At 40.7% G+C, this 19,366-nt stretch overlaps 1 protein-coding gene across 1 annotated transcript; it reads right to left on the bottom strand.

Annotated features, from left to right (window-relative positions):
- Positions 1–3,168: 3,168 nt before the first annotated feature.
- Positions 3,169–18,534, bottom strand: LOC128415114 (vitellogenin-2-like). Its single transcript, XM_053390978.1, has 23 exons — positions 18,466–18,534; positions 18,210–18,311; positions 17,741–17,854; positions 17,467–17,653; positions 16,748–16,817; positions 16,453–16,641; positions 15,824–15,944; positions 14,890–15,055; positions 14,706–14,797; positions 14,067–14,337; positions 13,663–14,006; positions 12,981–13,031; positions 11,499–11,582; positions 10,235–10,411; positions 9,995–10,137; positions 8,708–8,846; positions 7,982–8,093; positions 7,101–7,287; positions 6,147–6,238; positions 5,704–5,798; positions 5,000–5,150; positions 4,241–4,402; positions 3,169–3,454 (listed from the first exon to the last, which is right to left on the bottom strand). The coding sequence occupies exons 1-23, from the start codon at positions 18,532–18,534 to the stop codon at positions 3,342–3,344; spliced, it is 3,231 nt and encodes a 1,076-aa protein (XP_053246953.1). The 3' UTR covers positions 3,169–3,341.
- Between the last annotated feature and the right edge of the window lie 832 nt (positions 18,535–19,366).

The following is a 19,366-nucleotide window of genomic DNA, read 5'->3' as shown; positions in this document are numbered from 1 at the left end:
TCAATAGTCTGAGACAACTGGGGGCTCTGTACAAACGCCACATCTCCCTATACAGAGCTGCCTTCAAGCGTCCTTTAAAGTTGCATAGTTATTTATCTCCTTGACATCTGCTGGGAGAGTGTTCCTCAGGGAGAGCGCCACTACCAAGAAGGCCCTCTGTCTGGTTCCCTGGAACTTCACTTCTCACAGTGAGGGAACTGCCAGAAGACCCTCAGAGCAGGACCTCAGTGTCCAGGCTGAATGATGGGGGTAGAGATGCTCTTTCAGGTATAGCACATATGGAGAGCTTATCTCAGCATCAGAGGCTGATAAGAGAAATAACAAAGAAAGGTGTTTTTTACTCCGTACGGTCTTTATTTTCATTGTTTATTAACAATAAACCTGTCTTTCCATCTTTTACACATGATGAATAGGTTTGGCACTTTAATTTGGCCTAGTGGGACTATCCAGTGATGCAGCAATGGAGACATGTGGCCATCCAGATGTTGCTGATTTGCAACTGCCATCATCCCACATCGTTGACCGTTCTGGATGGGGCTGCTGAGAGCTGGAGACCAGCAATACATGGAGGGAAACAGACCCCCCATTTCTACTGTAATGGCTAAAACGGAAATCTATTAAAATTGAACTCTCCTCCCTCAATCATGCACAGAGAGACACCAGCGTAGATGCTTTCACCAGCCTTTGAGAATAATAGTGATGATCAGCCGTGTTACCTTTCCACCTACAGCAACAGCCTAGTGATTTATAAAAACATTTCAGTATAGTTTTCTCATTCATGTGTGTATGTGTAGATGAGATAGATGAAAGATAGATAGATAGATAGATAGATAGATAGATAGATAGATAGATAGACAGACAGATAGACAGATAGATAGATATAGATAGATAGATGATAGATATAGATAGATATAGATAGATGATAGATAGATACCGTATTTTTCGCTCTATAAGACACACTTTTTCCCTCCTAAAAAATAAGGGGAAATGTGTGTGCGTATGGAGCGAATGCAGGCTGCGCAGCTATCCCAGAAGCCAGAACAGCAAGAGGGATTGCTGCGCAGCGATCCGTCTTGCTGTTCTGGCTTCTGGGATTCAGAATATTTTTTTTCTTGTTTTCTTCCTCCAAAAACTAGGTGCATCTTATGGTCTTATAGAGCGAAAAATACGGTAGGAAGGTAGATATTATATAGATAGCTTGTGTGGCAAAGAAGAAGAAAGATAGATAGATAGATAGATAGATAGATAGATAGATAGATGATAGATAGATGCTAGACAGATGCTAGATAGAGATAGATGATAGATAGATAGATAGATAGATAGATAGATAGATAGATGATAGATGATAGATGTAAAAAATTAGGATGCATATGCATCTGTTCTCCCATTAAACAAAGAGCAATAAGCATCAGTACAGCTTGCTCACCTCATTGGAAGGACATCTCACTTCCACTTTCATGATATAGGGACTAGATATTGTGCTATTAAAGATCATTTTGAACTTAGGGAACTATTCCTGCACTTAGGAGTTTCCCATAGGCATCTCTTTGTCCACCATCAGAACAAGATGCTGGGTTGGATATGCCTCTGGTCTGATCCAGCAGGTTTCTTCTGAAGTTCTTATTCATATTTTCACTGAGCATCTGTACAAACCACCACTGATTACGTAGTTCTACCCCTGACGCAGCAGTATTTCTTAGCTGATTACTTGTAGTCCTCCCCCTTTCCTCTCTTTGGAGTCAAGTCCTCATCTCCTTATCCATCCTCTAACCAAGTCTAAGGAAATGATGATCTTCAATGTAGAACGTGTCAGTCAAATCCCCACCCCCAAGCCTGGAAATCTGGGGCTACAGCTTCGGGCACCACTATGCCTGAGTAAATGTGTTTCACAACTGTGCAGCTGTCTGTAGAAGGAGTCTGTGGATTGTGGAGACTGACAATGGGTATGGGTTAGCTTGTGTGGCAAAGAAGAAGAAAAATACAACTCTGCTCCCTCTTCCAGACCACAGACTGGAGAATAATATCTTGGGGACAGCTGAGTATCTCTGAATTAAATATTTGATCTTGGTGGGATCCAGAGTCACCTGTTAAAAATCTAGAATGCAGACCTCACTGTGGTTTTCTGTACTGACTTCAATCAAGCTAACAACTTGTTGACTTGGTTTCTAAACCATCTAATGGATGTCATGCAGCACAGTTCTTATAGATGTGTGTGTAAGTCTCACTGAGGTCAAGTGAACATGTTCCATTCATTCCATTCCATTCTCATTGAGGTCAATGGAACATATTCCATTCATGGAATCATAGAATTGTAGAGTTGGAAGGGAACCTGAGTCCAAACCATGTCAGGATAGGATTGCAGCATTCAGTATCTAGAGATACTTTGAAGCTCACACCTGTGCTTTGTAAATGTGGTGCCAAGTGATGAGGCTTGGTTTAATAATTGCAGTAGTATCACCTGATTTTTCATGTTTAAGAGGTTTTCCACACCCAAAAGGGATGAGTAAATATTACTAAACTCAGCAGAAGGTTTTTTTACTTTTTCATTTTAGATGGTTCAGGGTTGCATGTCAATGCTGTGCTTTAATTTTGGTGGAATTAGGAAAATGTCTTTTACTGTTCATTGTGTGGTCTTAAAAACATAAGAATGCTTCTAGGGTGGGGTTGGCATTGATTTATATTTCTTATGTGAATAAATATACAAAACATGTAATTGCATCATTACACATGCTTACAGGCCCACAGATAATTATGGCACAGACAGTTTTGGGTGCTAATCTTACTTCCAGCAAACAAACTCCCAGGAATTCTGATAAGATAATTTTTCATTCTTGGTTGCATATAATGTTTATAAAAAGGAAAGTTGATGGGACAGAAATTGTTCCTTTTATTTTGATGCATTTAACTCTTTTCCTACCGCGGAAGAAGGGTGGGAAGTCAATTTGATATTAAACTTGATGTTAATTTGTTTTTGTTTTTTTAAATTGAAATTCAATAAAAATTAATTGGAAAAGAATATTTCCTCCTGCCTCTTTACTATTAAAAAATTAAAACACAGTCACAGTACCCAATCATTCATTCATGCATACAAACATATCATGTCACCTTTTTGCATAACTAATGAAAGGAAGAAACCACCACTTTATTTTTCTGAATGCAAGTGTTTATTAGAAACTCATCCATTTCATTCATAATTGCCTTTGCTTCTGCAGGGTTATGACTCAACTTCAGATGGCTCAGCAGTGCTTTTTCAATTAACGTCTGTGTGGCTGCCTAGAATTAACATACTGGCCTCCCACAGTAAACGGTATTAAGGGCTTCTAATCTGTTCAGTAGGAAAGTTATGCTTCACATTGTTCTTCAGCACAACTGCATGTTACGTGGGCTTCGACAGAGGAAACCAGGTCTTCTGATTTTGAAGCGAGGGTAACCAGATCAGTTGGCAAGGTTGCCCCTAGAAGAAACAAAAGGAAATAAGTAAAAAAACATGAAAAGGATTAAACTTTTGCAAAATGAATGGTGCTTCTTATACCTACACCTGAAGGTTTAGCTGGAGCTCCCAGCTACAACTTTCAAAAGAAAAAACCTTCGCTCTAGCATTGCTATTTTCAAAAGGCACTGCCATTGAACCCTTGGGAGGGAAGAGAGCATTATTGTTCCCCTGCATCTCCCATGTATAGTTTCACTCACTAATGTGCTTCATATGGGGCAAATTCATTTCAAATCATGTTTCCAGTACAGGCTACAATGCTAGACATACTCCGTGGGACTTATATCTGAGTAAACTTCCTTAGAGATGCTGTTGATGCACTCTAGAGCAATTTTCATTATTATGACCATAGTGAATAAACTTTTATTAACGCAAGCCCATGTTTAACGAGTTATTAATATAAAAGCATATGTTATACACCAATCTGGCAATCCGTGAAAGGATGAAAAGCAAATTTATTTACAGTGCTTACTGATGCCAGAGAGTTTCAGGTGCTTTAAACACGCTACAAGCAAAAGCCTAATCTTTCATAGAAGCAAAAAACCATGAGCCTAGGCTTGCTGTTATAGCAATCTGAACTCCAATAAAATCAGGCTCCTTGCTGCTTCTTTCTTTGATCCCCCTAAAGGAAAGATGTTTTAAACCCTGGGGACATCCAGAAAGGTAGCAAAATGTCATTCTGCAAAATTAAAGCATGACTAGTGTAATTTTAGTGTGTAGTCCAAACCAGTAGACATTACATGGACTTACCAGCTGAGAGACAGTGGAAGCTAGAAGACACCTGAGTTGTTGTGGTGGGTCTGCACTTCTCCTTACAGCTCAACACGGGCAGAGTAGAAATACATTGCATATCTTCTTCTCCAATCCGGATTGGTTTCTCAAGTCTCCTAGTTGAGTGTTTCAGTTTGCAGGCTGCAACAGATAAAGTACAAACCTTTTAAGACACTGATTTAAAAAAACAAAAACTAAAAAAAGCCAGAGGTTCTACAGCATAATTCCATATTTAACAGTGATAAAGTCCAACAAAACAATGAACTGGGCTTCATAACCCAACAAGAAAAGCAACGTTTATAGAGTCACCATCTTGATGCTTGTCACTTAGCAGGTATATGGATTCGAGCAATTTAATTCAAAGGTTGAAAGTTTCTATTCATTTTCGATGACTATCTGACTGGCAACCTTGGGCAGCTGTGGACTCCCCAACACAGTTGCCTACCTCATTTATTGCTGCTGTTGTTGTTATCCTAGTGCTTTGAGTAATGATGTGCAGCTGGTTTTAGCCGCGTTTAAATTTCCCACATTGTCTCTGATCTGGCATTGCTCTGGGGCATTATGGGAAATTAAAATGGCAGCTAGACCCAACTGCCTGTTGCTGCCCTCCACTGCTGCAGCCAGGTTAAGTCCGCCAAAGCTTACTGATGGAGGAAGGGCTAAATTCTGCATGATCCCTTCAAACCCAGACCTAGCTACCTTAGTCATTATTAAAACAAACTATCAGACTCTACCTACCTCCACCACATTCATCGGGGACCAGCCAGGACTGAGCAAAGCTCTCTGGATCTTTAGCTGAGTAGCCACTTGGTGTTCGTAATTTTTCTGCATTTCCGCCATATACTTCACAAAGACCACAGGTATATCCGATAGTGGGAGTAACGGTCACCTTTATGAAGAGAGGAAAAAAGAGGGGGAAGTAGTTGGGATTGAGTTGACAATAAGAATTTGGCTCATCCTGCCAAAGCAAGCAGTGAAAATATAATATACAGCAAAGAGGAGCATGTTTCAAATTTAAAGTCTACTAGATCTTTACAGCTATGTGCCTCAGTCCAGCACCACACAGGGTCCTAATGGAGATTTCTCTACCCTCTCTGTGTTAATTCCATAACTGCATTAGTGACACATTCAGTAGCGAGAGGGAAATAATTCACTTTAAAGTTTAAAGTTATCTTGGAGACTGGAGAGACTTAAAACTGGCATTGATGATTATAACTTCACACATCTGTTCTTCCAGCCACTGCTTATCAGAAAGGCACTGGGAACATCCCAGTTATGTTTTATTGATTTGAAGAGTAGTGGAGTCTGAGACTGTGAGCATTATCATTATTAGCTGAAGAGGGCAATGTACTTTGATGATCTGATAGGCAAGCACAGGTTTTGTTTTGCTGTTTGCAAATCATTTTAAAACCTTGAAAGCATTAGCTGCAGAAGGAAAATACCTGAACATTACGTCCATTGTAGATCAGCTCGTGAATCCCAAACAATGAAGAAAGTACAATTTCGTTATCTTTGCGGTCTGATTTAATGGTAAACTCTGTAAGTTAAAGAAAAGACAAACTGATGAATCCATTGAGAATTGGGTAAACATATAAAATAAAATATTCTTCGGATTAAACTACTGATCCTGTTCAACTGAAAATTCCTGTTCATCAATGCCTCCGTTATTTATTTCAGTATAGTTTAAAGTGAGAGAGTATACATTATTCTGTTTTTTGTGCATGTTGATCTGTGTAAATACAACATCCTAGCCCTGAATTGCAGGAACAATAAACTCTCATCCAGTATTTATTTCATACTGGTGTTATACTGGTGTTTTATTTCTTTTTTTGCCTGCCACCTTGAGACAACAGATGACTTAACTTCTAAAAATACAATTACATACCTTCATGTCTGACTGGGAGACGTGCCATTGGTATTACAGAACCATCAATTTCTACTATGTTCTTTCCATTGCAATTCTTGAGGGTAATTTCACTTGTTAAAGAAAGGGGGGGCAGAGAAGCAATTAATGAATTCTCTCTCAATGAGTTTCAATTACTTCCAATAAAATAGTTTATATTATGTTTTTCTCTTATCTAAGTACTATTATTAAAGGGACAAAATAATTGAATCCGCTACTGTGCATCCTTTAATGTTTTTTTCTTTCCAGATATTAATTTCACCCAAACCCCAAACCCAATTCTAAGCTCATCAGATTCATTTAAAACTAAAGTTGCATTCTGCTAGCTACTGATTCTTAGTTAGAATATCACTCCCTGTCCTGTCCTGTGATTTGTCATTGTTTTAATTCTTGAAAAGCAAGTAAGCTTATTTGGGAAGCTAGAGAATTGTTTGTTTACAGTGTTAAGAGGAAAACATAGAGAACCAAGGGAGCAATAGATAAAAGGCTTGAACAGACTGCATATATTCCAGAAGTGTTAATACTGCCCAAATTAGCCACTTGGCACCTTCAAGTAAACATGTGAGATTCAGCTTTGGATTCCATCACCAGCTGAAGCACATAAGGAGTGGGATTGGTAATGATACCAGTCTTGTAAAATGCTCTCCCTTTGAAGGCCCACCCAACCCCTACACTGAATGTTTTCAGATGCCCAGTATGATTTAGTTACATGGCTGAAATAAAACAATGTATTATGTATTTGTTTTTGTTTTTTGCTTTAATGTTGATTAATCTTGATGCAAGCTATTCTGGTTTCTTTTGGAAGAAGAGTAGGATTAAAATATTTTACAACAAACCGTTAAACATGCACTTTTTTCTTTTGGAAGCTGAAACTTTTCCTTTCACCCTGTGACTGGATTGGATTAGTGCAAAGATACTGTGGTTAAGAGTACTTACCTGCCAGCGATGGTTATTTTGAGTAGGATGTTGTTTGCATTATTAGATTCATATTTTATCAGCACCATAAACTTCTTGTCACAGGTACAGTCTTGCAACAAAGTCATGAAACAATCTGGAGGCAATCTTTTGTCAAAGTTTTGTCCAGTGAAGGTTGTGATTTTTTGACCATCGATTTTGCAGACACCTGATAACAGAGAAATAAATATGAGTAAGAGAGAGAGAGGGAAAAACATTTTTTTAATATTATGTACATCATGGAAGCAATCAATAACCAACATATTGGCCAAGGAGATAATGAGCTTGGAGAATAGCATGGGCATTTTGTTAGGGTTGCCATATTTCAAAAATTCAGAGCTTTTTTTGGCCAAAGTTGTTCAGCTTTTTTGGCAAAATCACAAAAGAAAATTGATGTTTTTTCAGGAAAATCAGCAAAAACAACACTGCCAACATGGGTGGCCATACGTCCAGATTTTCCCATAAATATTGCTGATTTCTGCCCGGAAACCCTACATTTTGTATATAATTTTAGCAGAAAGATTTTGGTTTTTAATCGTTTGAACATCACCCAGGACAAATCTTGTTAAGTGATAGATTTGAATTAGCTGGCAGTGGACTGGGTTTTAAGTAAAAGGCCTCTGAAATAGGATTTAAAATTATGCAACTATGGTGAATATGCAAGAAGTCTTGGTACATTTTACCCCAGCTAAGAAATAAATACTGAGAAAACTGGATCTTGCAGCTTCCACTGTTTCTTTTCTGCATTCACAATAATCTGAGATAATTGTAAAGAAAAATACTTAGAGGCATTCAAAGAAACTGATTCGCTAAAAAAAAAATTATTATTATTTTGATGCTATGGGAATGGTTTAGCTACTGACCATTCTGACTAGCAAGTATCACTGAAGGAACATCCCAGAGTTTTGAAGGTTGGCTGGAGTCGCCAATGGGCAGTGAAAATGGAATCATGCAGTCTTCAGCATAGATGGTCACCTGGAAAGGAATAGGAAAACAAATTAGAAATTGGCTGTGTTGTCTTTCTCTTTGTTCTTCAAACAGGCACAAGGATGTGTTATTTTATTATTAATATTTATTAAATTGTATACCGCCTCTCATCCGTAAATCTCAGGGCGGTTCACATGTCAAACCCTTACGTTGTTCGCACACAGTTCAGCAACATCCTTATACATGAATTATTTCTCACTTCATCCTCAGGTATTCCTTCCTCTTTGTATGATTGGTCAACTAAGATCATACTGGCCCAATAACTTGTATTGCATTGTATCTCAGAAGTTAATAGCTGAACAACTTTAAATGTACACTTTGGGGACAAATGGATATGTACTAAGTGCACACAGGAAGACTAGTATACAAGGCTTCCTCTTTACACATGACTGTAAAATCAATTCTGGGAACAACAACCAGAGGTCATCTTAAAATGGTCAAGAATTTCACATTATAAATGCCGCCAGCTATCCCTCTTAATCATGGTCCCAGTTCCAAAACACAAAGGGTCATAAAAATGGTGGACATGTACACCCCTGAATTTCATTTGAAATAATACTTTCACACCTGTCACATCTCAAATAATGTCATCTGCAACTCACAGTGGGTGTCCTCATGATCACAGCGTAGCTTCTAGGATCAGTTAGAGCTATAACCAGTGTAACCTCTTGAGAGGGATTTCTTTGAACTTTGTATGAGTAGCCCATCATGTAAGCAGCTCCAGGAATCACTGTAGTTATTCTTTTAAAAAAATAAAAATAGGAAAATCTGTCTTAATTGGCTGTAGTAACATAAAAGGTGTGATTAGCAGTAATACTATGCATGGGGGTACATATATGAAGAAATAATTCACAGTAATAATGGCCGGGCAAAATAAGCAGAAATAAGAATGTAGTGGACATAAAATTTAGGTGTTGTTTAAGAATAAAAAACTGAGAGGTGATGAATCTTGGCCATATAAAACTGTCTTAGATGTGAAAAGAAGCTAAACAACAACAACTATAGCAGTCTCATTCAAACAGCCTTCAGGACTAACATAAAACCATCAGAAATGACACACCACAAGGCAAATTCAGGCTTCAGGGCATGTTGATAAATTTGAAGTTGATTTAGGCAGCAGGGTGGGCAGGCAGGGGTCCTGGAAATTACAAGCCTGATTTACATTTGGTCTGAGGATTGTGTTTTTGTTCTTCAAACGGTGGGGGGGGGGGATTTCCCACAGAAATCTTCCAGAAATGTAGGCTCTGGATTGTGACTGACTTGATAGGCAAGGATGGTTTTATCCCAGATTGCTGCACACCACACTGAACGAAATAAGTGTAAGGCAGGCCAAAGAGGCGAGGGACTGAATCTTTGTCACCCCTTCTCTTTGTTTGCCCTTTGCCAATGTACTCAGAGATAGCTGCCTGTCCTGAGATGGAAACTATGGCAACTACTTGGTTGAGCTTTCCAGGGAATGTCTTCATATCAACAGCAACTAGGAGGCTTGCTGGGGCTAAAAGTCTCCCATTTTTCATCTCCAGAAAGACATAAAGGGATGATAAGTAGCAATTGTCCATAGGCCTGATTTGGCTTCTGCCCCAAAAGTGGCAGTTTGTGAAGAAAAGCTAACAGCTTTTTGAAGGCTGTTCCTCTTCAGCAGGTATTCACACCCCACTTTCTATGTCCCAGGCCTTCAAAAAAAAAAGTATAATAATATTTAAACCCCATCCATCTGGCTGGGTTTTCCCAGCCACTTTGGGCAGCTTCCAGCAACATGTCTGAGATGGGATTTAGATTAAAACTGGACATCTCCTTTTTGGTCACAGTAAACACACCCGTATGCTTGGCTGCAATACACTTAGCAGGGATGTCATAAGTGAATCATTTGAAGATGCGCATCTACTCACTGTTCCACAAAGTTCGTCACTACTGCAGGAAGCCTTTTGTGTTTAGCCTTGAACTGAACTGCTGGCCTTTTAGCAAACCAACCCGTCTCGACTTCTGCAGCGACCTGGTAGTCTTTGCAATCCCAGCCTGCTTCTAGAGTGGTCTATGTGGCAGAGTACAGCACATTTTTTGTTAAAAAGCAGCATTGGCATTTGGATTGAATGCTCTGTGAGGGGTCGACACGCTTTGAAGAGACTCACCCTGAGCTTGTGAGGGGTGACCATTATGCTTTGGAAGCAGACAACTGGCTTGCTTGGCCGTGTGATGTTTCTTATAGTCACTTTCAGCATGGAGGAGCCGTGATAAACGTCGCCGACGATTCCGTATTGTCTCTTATTGCGAGTGAGGCATTTGACAGCAAAGGATGCTACTTTTTCCTGGGACCAAAAAAGGAGGAAAACAAAATTATTTAGATTGTTGGCCTAGTCAAAGAAATTACTCAGACCTATTAGTATCATCTACTAGACAGATGCCAGTGGCTCCAAAACCTCTAGATCGGATTACTGCAAAGGGATAAATGCAGGGTTGCCTCTGAAGAAGGTTCAGAAGCTTCAGGTGGTGCTGAATTCAGTGGCCAGGCTGCTCATTGAGACAAGATGTTTTATTACACCAATTGTGGCCCAACTGCACTGGCTGCCAATTAGCAATTCTGGACCCAATTCAAAATGCTGGTTCTGACCTATAAAGCCTCAAACACCTCAGGACCGCAATACCTCAAGGACTGCCCCTCCCCATATAAACTGTCCCAGACTCTGCATTCATCATCTGAGGCCCTATGTGTCCCTCCTCCACGTAAGGTCTGGGAGGGCCTTCTCTGTAGTGGCTCCCCATTTGTGGAATACTCTTCTCTGAGAGGCTCGCCTGGCACCATTATTACATCCTTAGGCTTTCCTCTTTACCCAGGCCTTTGGCCATTAAATAATATATGGGTTGTTAAAGCTGGGGCGGGCTGTGTGTTATTATGATTATTTTATTATTATACTGTTTATTGAGTTTTTATTATCGTGCCCCGTAAAATGTGTTCTTAATGTTGTACACTGCCGTGCCATCTTTTGATGAAGGATGGTATATAATCGAATAAATAAAATGTTGGGGGGGGGGTCAATTGATTCTCTTCTGAAACCTTTAGAAGAATGATTAAGTTATTTCTTTGGCCCTTTCAGAAATGGCTCATTGAGGCAGCCTCACCATAACAGATTTCTGTTCTGCTCTAGCCTACTCAGTCTAGGTACTAATTTATTACTGGGGTTTTTTTTTGTATTTTAATTTTAATCTAAGACATATTTTATCAAGAACTACTTTGATGTCCCTACTGAGTCAAAAGGCAATGAATACATCAAAAGATAATTAAGTATATAAAAACCCAAATAAGCTATAAGCGATTAATATATTTTCCAATTTATTCCAACTATGCCCAGCTTGTAAATTTCCTTCAGCCTTGCCATTTTACAAAGGGATACTGACCGAAGAGCCTTTTGTGTATTCTTCATTGCTGGAGCTAGAGGAGCTGCTGGAGCTGGAGGAGGAGCTACTTTGCTGTTGTCTTCTCTAAAAAAATGAAAAGAAAAAGCATCGTCAAGATTTAAAGTTAGTCCCAGATTAAACAGTGATGAAGGCAGTTTTCTTTGCAGCGGCAACTGGCAGAGGGAAAGGTGGAGAGGCCAATGATAGGTGGAGACGGACAAGCAGAGCCAACTCATTCTAGTCCCACCCCCATGCTCCCTGCTGTGTCCTAAAAGGGTGACACTGCAACTAAGGAGGATAAAGTTGGCAGTCAGGGCCTCCTCCTGTACTGGATGCAAGTGAGGCAGTGTGGCAGGGCGCCATTCGCCACAATGGACCAGCCTCTACAGTTTCCTTGTGGGTGTTAAAGGCTGTTAAAGTATATAATTGTTATCTCCTTGCCTCCATCACGAAATTGTTTTGGACTATACCACCCTATGCATTTTAACGAAGACAGTGGGAGTGGGAGGGTGGGGGATGAGTATCAGTAATGCTGAAAAAGTCACCAAGCACTCCTTCACCCAGAAGATTACACCATCACCTCACACGGGAAAGGGTGGGATTGCAACTGCAGTGCGATTTTAAAATACTAGTCTTAACAATAATGAGAAATCAGCAATCCAGCAGGCTGAGAATATCATCATCTGGCTTTGCAAGAAAATGGCGTGGACAATTTGGGAGAAATGGTGCAATGGGAGTAGAAAGGTGGTGTTATGAATTGGGGGAAACCCCCCCCCCAAAAAAAACCCCTAGAAATTGTGGTTTTGATTATTTGGAGTATTGAAGGGAAGATTTGAGGTCAGTGGAAAACTACATCCTAATATTTCTTTCCAAGCCAGGGCCTCACCTGGGATAGAGGCATTAACATGACAAAGGAGGTTGATGGCCCATCTGAGAGCCTGGGCTTAGGTTGCCATGGTGATGGGGTATGAGTTTGAGGTGACAGGAAAAGAGAGTCTTGAGCAAGGTATGCCGGGAAATAGAAGGCAGAGAAAAGACATGGCATCCCTGTTGGGCAGGCTGGCTGAAGGCTGGCAGGGAGAGATGCTTTGGGCTCCAGGGCTGCACTGCTGTGGGGGACAAAGCCCCTCTTGAAACGACGATGCTGTAAGATCTGCACTCCCTCCATGCAGACAGGAGATGTAAACAGGTGAATAAACCATGTTTCTTAAAGCTACAACAGTCTCCGCCGTGTCTCAGTTCTCCACAGGAACGCAGACCTGGGTGAGTGCCTGGACCCCCCCCCTTCCAATAATCTTGCTACCACTCAGCAGAAAGTGGGGATGGCACCCAACTTCTGTAACAATATTTTTTTAAAAACTGTATTGCCACTAGTACAAGCACTCTAGTGGTGCATTTCTGACTTCCCTTTCTCTCTGTGTGTGCAATCTGCCTTCTATGTCACCCCATAACTAAAAACAAACAAAAAACCAAAAATCTTACCTGCTGTTTCACTGACAGGAAAGAATATTGAAGAAGTTTGGAATGCCTTCCCTGAGAAAAGAAGAAAGTTTAAGAGTTTCCAAGAAAAGGGATTGCTTTTTTCAGTGGCATCAACACAGAATAACAAAACTTTAAAAAGATAACATGACAGATTTAACCCCATGAACAATGTTGGTTTTTAAAAATTCAGCAGTGGGTGCTTCTGAAGACCAACCTCTCGGAAATATTGTCAGAGAAAGTGGATATTCATTAACATAATTAGCAAAATCCAAGCCTTTTCTGTTGGAATATTAGCTAGAAACAGCCAGCCCAGCTTGTTTTGTCACCCGAAGCAGAGCCTGTCGGCACCTTCACCCCTGTTGCCACCACAGAAAAGTCACCTCAAGCATCATTAAGCTTCACCAAAGTCTCCTTTCAATCTTTGTGACATCTCAGGAGACTTTGGCGGATTTGGGGGTGACTTGGGAACAGTCTATATGAGACCTCTCCCCATGTGGCTCGGCCTCAGAGTAAGAACAGTGGCTGCTTGGTCTGGCGTGCCAGTTGCTGCCTGCCCTAGCCAGACATGCTGGCGCCCATGAAGCAGTGCTGCTTGCTTTCTCTTTCCTTTCAAATGTGGTGGCTACGGCTGTATTCCAACCACACTCATGCATTCGACTGAGAGCAGTGACAAAATAGTTACCTTTTCCCGGGAAATGTCAGAGCTTTCACTGCTGCTGCTGCTACTGCTGTCGCTGCTGTCGCTGCTGCTGTCGCTGCTGTCACTGCTGTCACTGCTGCTGTCACTGCTGTCACTGCTGTCACTGCTGCTGCTGCTGCTGCTGTCACTGCTGCTGTCACTGCTGTCACTGCTGCTGCTGTCACTGCTGTCGCTGCTGCTGCTGCTGCTGTCACTGCTGTCACTGCTGTCACTGCTGCTGCTGCTGCTGCTGCTACTGTCACTGCTGTCACTGCTGCTGCTGTCACTGCTGTCGCTGCTGCTGCTGTCACTGCTGCCACTGCTGCTGCTGCTGCTGGAAGAACTGTCTCTGGACTTTCTCTGCGGAGAATACTTGGTTTTACGGGGATGTTTATCTTTGATGTCACTGTTGCTGCTATCGCTGCTGCTGCTGCTGCTGTCGCTGCTGCTGGTGTCGCTGCTGTCGCTGCTGCTGCTCCCACTGCTGCTGCTATCACTGCTGCTGCTGCTGTCACTGCTGCTGTCACTGCTGCTGCTGCTGCTGCTACTGCTGCTCTTTTTGCTGGGCCATTTTTTAGTAGAACCGGGTGGTGGAGATGGGAAACGATCTGATTTTCTGTAATGCTCATCATCATGGCCTTTGGCATCCCTTGCATCCTTCTGCGTTTTGTCTCCACGCTGCAGCGTGATTCAGAGGAAAGCAAAGAAACACCCCGGTTAAATATATATACATCATGACATCATTCACTTGCTTTCCTTAACAAGGGGCAAATAATAATTGCTGTTCAACTGGCTGTATTTGTTATAACACATGCATAGCTATGTTAGTCGCTGCAGAGAAGAGGAGGTGGGCAAAACAGAGGTGCTCATTTGTTCAGAAATACATTTCATCTCCAGCACCTCCTACCCCATGATTCTTATGTGGACGGCTTCGACCCTTTAAAATGGTGCAGTCCCAATATAGCCCCGCTCTATAGATTGTTCCACAGAAATATTTAGTTTGGATAGTAGAAGTGACACCTTAAGATCAAGTGTCGTTTATGTACCTTTGCTGCTTCAGAAGCTCTCACATCCCTTTTCGTCCTCAGTGCTCCAGAGCCTAGTTGGAACTCGCCTTGAATCTTCTCCAGAGGAACAACTGTATAGATTAGAAAGCATGCATAAACGTTAGAAGCGGAAGGCAACCTTGTGGGTACTTACAAACAGAATGTCTTGGTCATATGATAATACCTTGTACATAGAGAAGCTCCACTTGATGTTCTTCACACAGGTAGTGCAACCAAGAAGTCACTTTGGGCATGTCTTTTGTTTTCTTGATGGTCTTCAAACACAACTGAGTCATGCACCAAGGCACCCATATGCAAGTGGGCTTATATTTGTAGGAATCGCTTGATTGCTGAATTGAACAGAGGCTTGTCAGTATTTAGAAATATATCCCAGCACATACTCCAAAACCAGAAATGGGCACCATACAATAATAATTTTTAAAAACCCAACTCTGTGGAATCTGAGGTGTGTGTGTGTGTGTGTGTGTGTGTTCTAGGAGGGCTCTGGAAACATTTTATTATTATTATATTATTATTATTATTATTATTATTATTATTATTATTATTATTCCTATAAGCCCATCTCATGAGTGTGGGTAGTACCTTTTATAAAATATCACCTGTGGATATAAATTATGGGAAAGAAAAGCATTTCTTCTTCTTCAGAACTATGGCTTTGATCCATAATTAAATTGATTAATTAATGAGTTAAAACTCATACGATGACTCAAGATTTCTCTGCTGAGGTGACACCTTTAGCCTTTAGCTAATAATTTACATCTTTACCATGGCACGTTAACTTTTGCAAAAGGCATGTCTGTATTAGTTGTAAACTTATCATGGAGCCACCATCATTTGACTTTTACCTGTGAATATCCACAGTGTCCAAGCACTTTCAAGAAAGAATCTAATTTCGCTAAATACACAAGGACAATTTCCCCCAGATTTCTAAACAATACTAACTAAATAAAAGGAGAGTTATAGAAGAAGAAAAAGACGACATATCTGAACCACAATCAGCTAAATACAAGGACAGGGTATAATAGCATTTACCACAGAACACATCTGCGTGCACACGCGCGCGCGCACACACACACACACACACACACACAATTTACCTTAATGTTGCCTTTTTCTGAGTCGAAATCTCCATCCAAAATATCGATTTCAGGTCTTTCTGGAAGTACTGAAGCCTTCTTCTCAGAATGTAAGTATCTTGCAACAGTATGTGCCTCGTGGCTGTGTGGATATGCAATGAAAACTATTCAACATGCAAATATGAAGCTGGGCATATCGAAAAAGAACTCATTTGTGCTATGAACACAGCAGGAGGAGAGAGACCAGAGCTGAGAAGTAAGAGGCTGACTCTGAAGATACAGGATGCTGGGGCTCAATTTTGGATTCTTGACATTGTTAAAAGATGGTTTGGGCTGCACGACTGGGGCACATCTCTTTCTGAAACCTTGAATTGCTAGTCATAGGAAATGACACTGGGCAAGTTAAGCTTATGGCCTGACTCAATTTAGGGCAACTTCATATATTCATACTAATCCTCCCTCAAAATGGAGAATTATATCGCAAAACAGGATTTTGGGGAAGCCAATAACAGAGAAGGATATAAGCCTTGATTTTGCGTCTGGCTCTTACCTAAAAATCCCCTATGGTCAAGTTGTATGTATCCTTACTTATGAAGAAAAACCTTTATGGGCAGTAGCTAACAAGAAAAATGATAAAATAGCCACTCTACCTTGCCATTGCCAACTCAAACTGATCATCACGGGGTGGGGCGATGTCAAATTTGAAGTTCTTGTTTCTGATGTCCACTGTGGCATTCATGTTGAATACGCCTTGTGTACGGATCTGGGCTCTCATTTCCAAACCATGTTGCATGTCATATGTGTTCACTCCCCAGAAAATCATTCCGTAGCCCTGGAGGCTAAAAGGCAATGAGAATGAGAACATTTTAGTAGGCTGCAATAATCTGTCTGTTTCGTTTCTCTTGTTTCCTTATTTTTCCAATCTAACAATGTTCATTTACTTACGCAAGTTTGCTGTCAACTTGAACGTGGATATTGGCTTCTCTGAGATCACCATGAGATAACTCTGTCCTTGCTAGAGAGACAAAAGGAAGACAAAAATGCTCAAAAGGAAGACAAAAAATGCTCAAAACAAAGACAAACATCTATGAAGTTTCTCTTAACCATTTAGTAGTGAACCATTTACATTAGTAAATATAGGGCTTTTAAAGATATTTGCTAATGATTTGGTATATCAAAGAAATAGGCCATTAACTGATGAAACATTGTAGAGTGCTCTTCTGCTTACAACTCAGGCAGGGATGTAAGTGTGGTGCTATTAACTAAGTTGTCATGAGCATGACAGATGATGCTTCGATGCAGCAAAAGACAGACCTTTGTTGTGCTCTCATTACACCTTAGTAAATAGGAAGTAACTTCATTGAAATTAGGCTAGTGTGAAATGCAGTAGATCACATCCACACACCTTAGATTTAAAGCACTTTATACCAGTTCAACAGCCATGGTTTTCCCCAAAGGATCCCAGGAACTGCAATTTGCCCCTCACAGAGGCACAATTCCCAGAACCCTTCTGAAATGACACTTCCGATTATTTTCTGGGGGAAGCAAAGTGATTAAGCCTGCTCCCTAAAACCTGGGTCTCAAATCTGTCATGCTCTGTGATTTTCTCCAACGTATGTGATTTCCAACAAACCATTGTGAAATTTGATTATCTCCAAGCTTACCCTTTAATAAACCGTGTGCCATGATGATGCTATTGGCTCTTGCTTGGAATGGCAGACCGATAACTGTTGGAACCACGTACTGAACATCTAGCATCACAGCTTTCATAATATGTTGGTTGATGTTTTTAAGGCCTTCGATAACCTTATGCAGCATGGGGAGCTGATCTTGTCTTTGCTGCTGCATGTTCTATAGGGCAAAGATGCAATAGGTTAAAAGACAAGGAGACAAAACTGATAAATATGTTGGGGGGGGGGGACACACAAACTTCCATACCTTCATAAATGCCTGCATTTCATCAGTGGTGATAAAGATCATTTCTTGGCCAAACATTTTGACAGAGGCAGATATCACAGGAATCTCACGAGGGAACTCCTTGAATCCCGGCAGCTGAAAATCAAGCCCATGAGGGTTATTCAATACTGGGATTATTCAAGTAAATTTAAGGAAATAAAGAGCAACAGAAATGGTTTTGTTATATAATTCTGCAGCCCTCGGTACATTCCCATTGCAAATGCTCACAGCTTTCCTTGATTTCACAATGCCCTCAGAAACAGCTCAATTTATTTAGCTGTGAATGCGTTATCAGGTTATTCACTGCAGCTTTTGCCACGCTGTGGATTTCCATTTGAAATGGAGAAATGTGGCACCAAATCCAGAGGTTCACTAGTGTAACCACCCTGACAAGGACTCCCTCCATCATTCCCCTATGGCGAATACACTGAGAATCTGGAAATATGCATACTTTTGCTTCAGTGTCCTTTATCTTCTGATATGCAGGGTATTTGTCGAATTGGTGTGTGTTCCTCCAGAGAAGTTCCTTGAGGCCCTGAGTTCTCACTCTAACCTTTAAAAAAAACAAAAAATAGAGGAAAAGTTTTGAGAGCAGTTTGCTAACGTTCAGCACCTATGGAGCAACATGGTATGATAGCAAAACAAACCTCTCAAGCATCCCCACCTCCCAGCCCTTAGAAATGATCTGAATAAAATGTAACACAAACCTCTAGAGGCTGAATAGTTGAACCTGCAAAGTTTACTTCTGTTTTCCAGATTATAGTCGAAGGGAGCATTGTTTGGGGGCTTTCGATCATAAACCATTTCATGAGGAATCCTGCTCTGTGTTTGCCTGTGGTGGAAAAAGCGACAACAATGAGCCATTGCTGTGTTATTAATCCTTGTGAATCAAAATGGGATCCCTTGGCTACTACTGCTTAGAAAGATTTTCCCTGGCAGAAACTTGCGACCATCCATGGGTATTTTGTTTGTGAAATTCAACAGGATGTTACTGCTGCCAACACAACAGAATATTTGAAATTTCAGTTTCAAATATTCAGTTTATTTCTACTTTTTATTTTTATTTATTTGCTTGATTTTTTTGGGGGGGGGGAGGAACCTTCCACCCCCTGCTACGCCCATTTCCAACATAGTATGTTAAAGGGTCTTTAAAATCATTGAGCCCTTTGGAATAAATGCTTTCAGTTCCAAAGTGCTAAGGAGTGGATTGTGATATCCAAAAGATGGTGGCTAGTTTGGATAAAAGCTGGGAAATGAACAGTTGTCTGCTACTTACTGCTGAAGCCACTGACAAATAAAACCTTGCTCTGGTGGAGGGGTCTGGGGTTCAGAAGTTTAAGAGCCATACTGCATGCAGAAGACCTAAATAAAACAGGTTTGAAATTAGCAGCAGGTAACAGCAAAAGTCTCTACATGCATGTTTGCTTGTCTACTTAATGCATTCATGTTCTGCCCTTTGCGCAACAAATCCCAAGATGGTCTTCAATGAGAATTTGATAATTAAAATACTACGAAAACACATATAAAAATGAAAGCACTTCCCAAATTTGGCAGAACAAACAGCTCAATTACAATGCATTGGATCCAGATTTAGTTATACTTAGAGCA

The sequence above is a fragment of the Podarcis raffonei genome, chromosome 6, assembly GCF_027172205.1.
Source record: "Podarcis raffonei isolate rPodRaf1 chromosome 6, rPodRaf1.pri, whole genome shotgun sequence".
Taxonomy (NCBI): domain Eukaryota; kingdom Metazoa; phylum Chordata; class Lepidosauria; order Squamata; family Lacertidae; genus Podarcis; species Podarcis raffonei.
The sequence above is the reverse complement of the archived record's forward strand: the minus strand, read 5'-3'. Positions and strand labels throughout refer to the sequence as shown.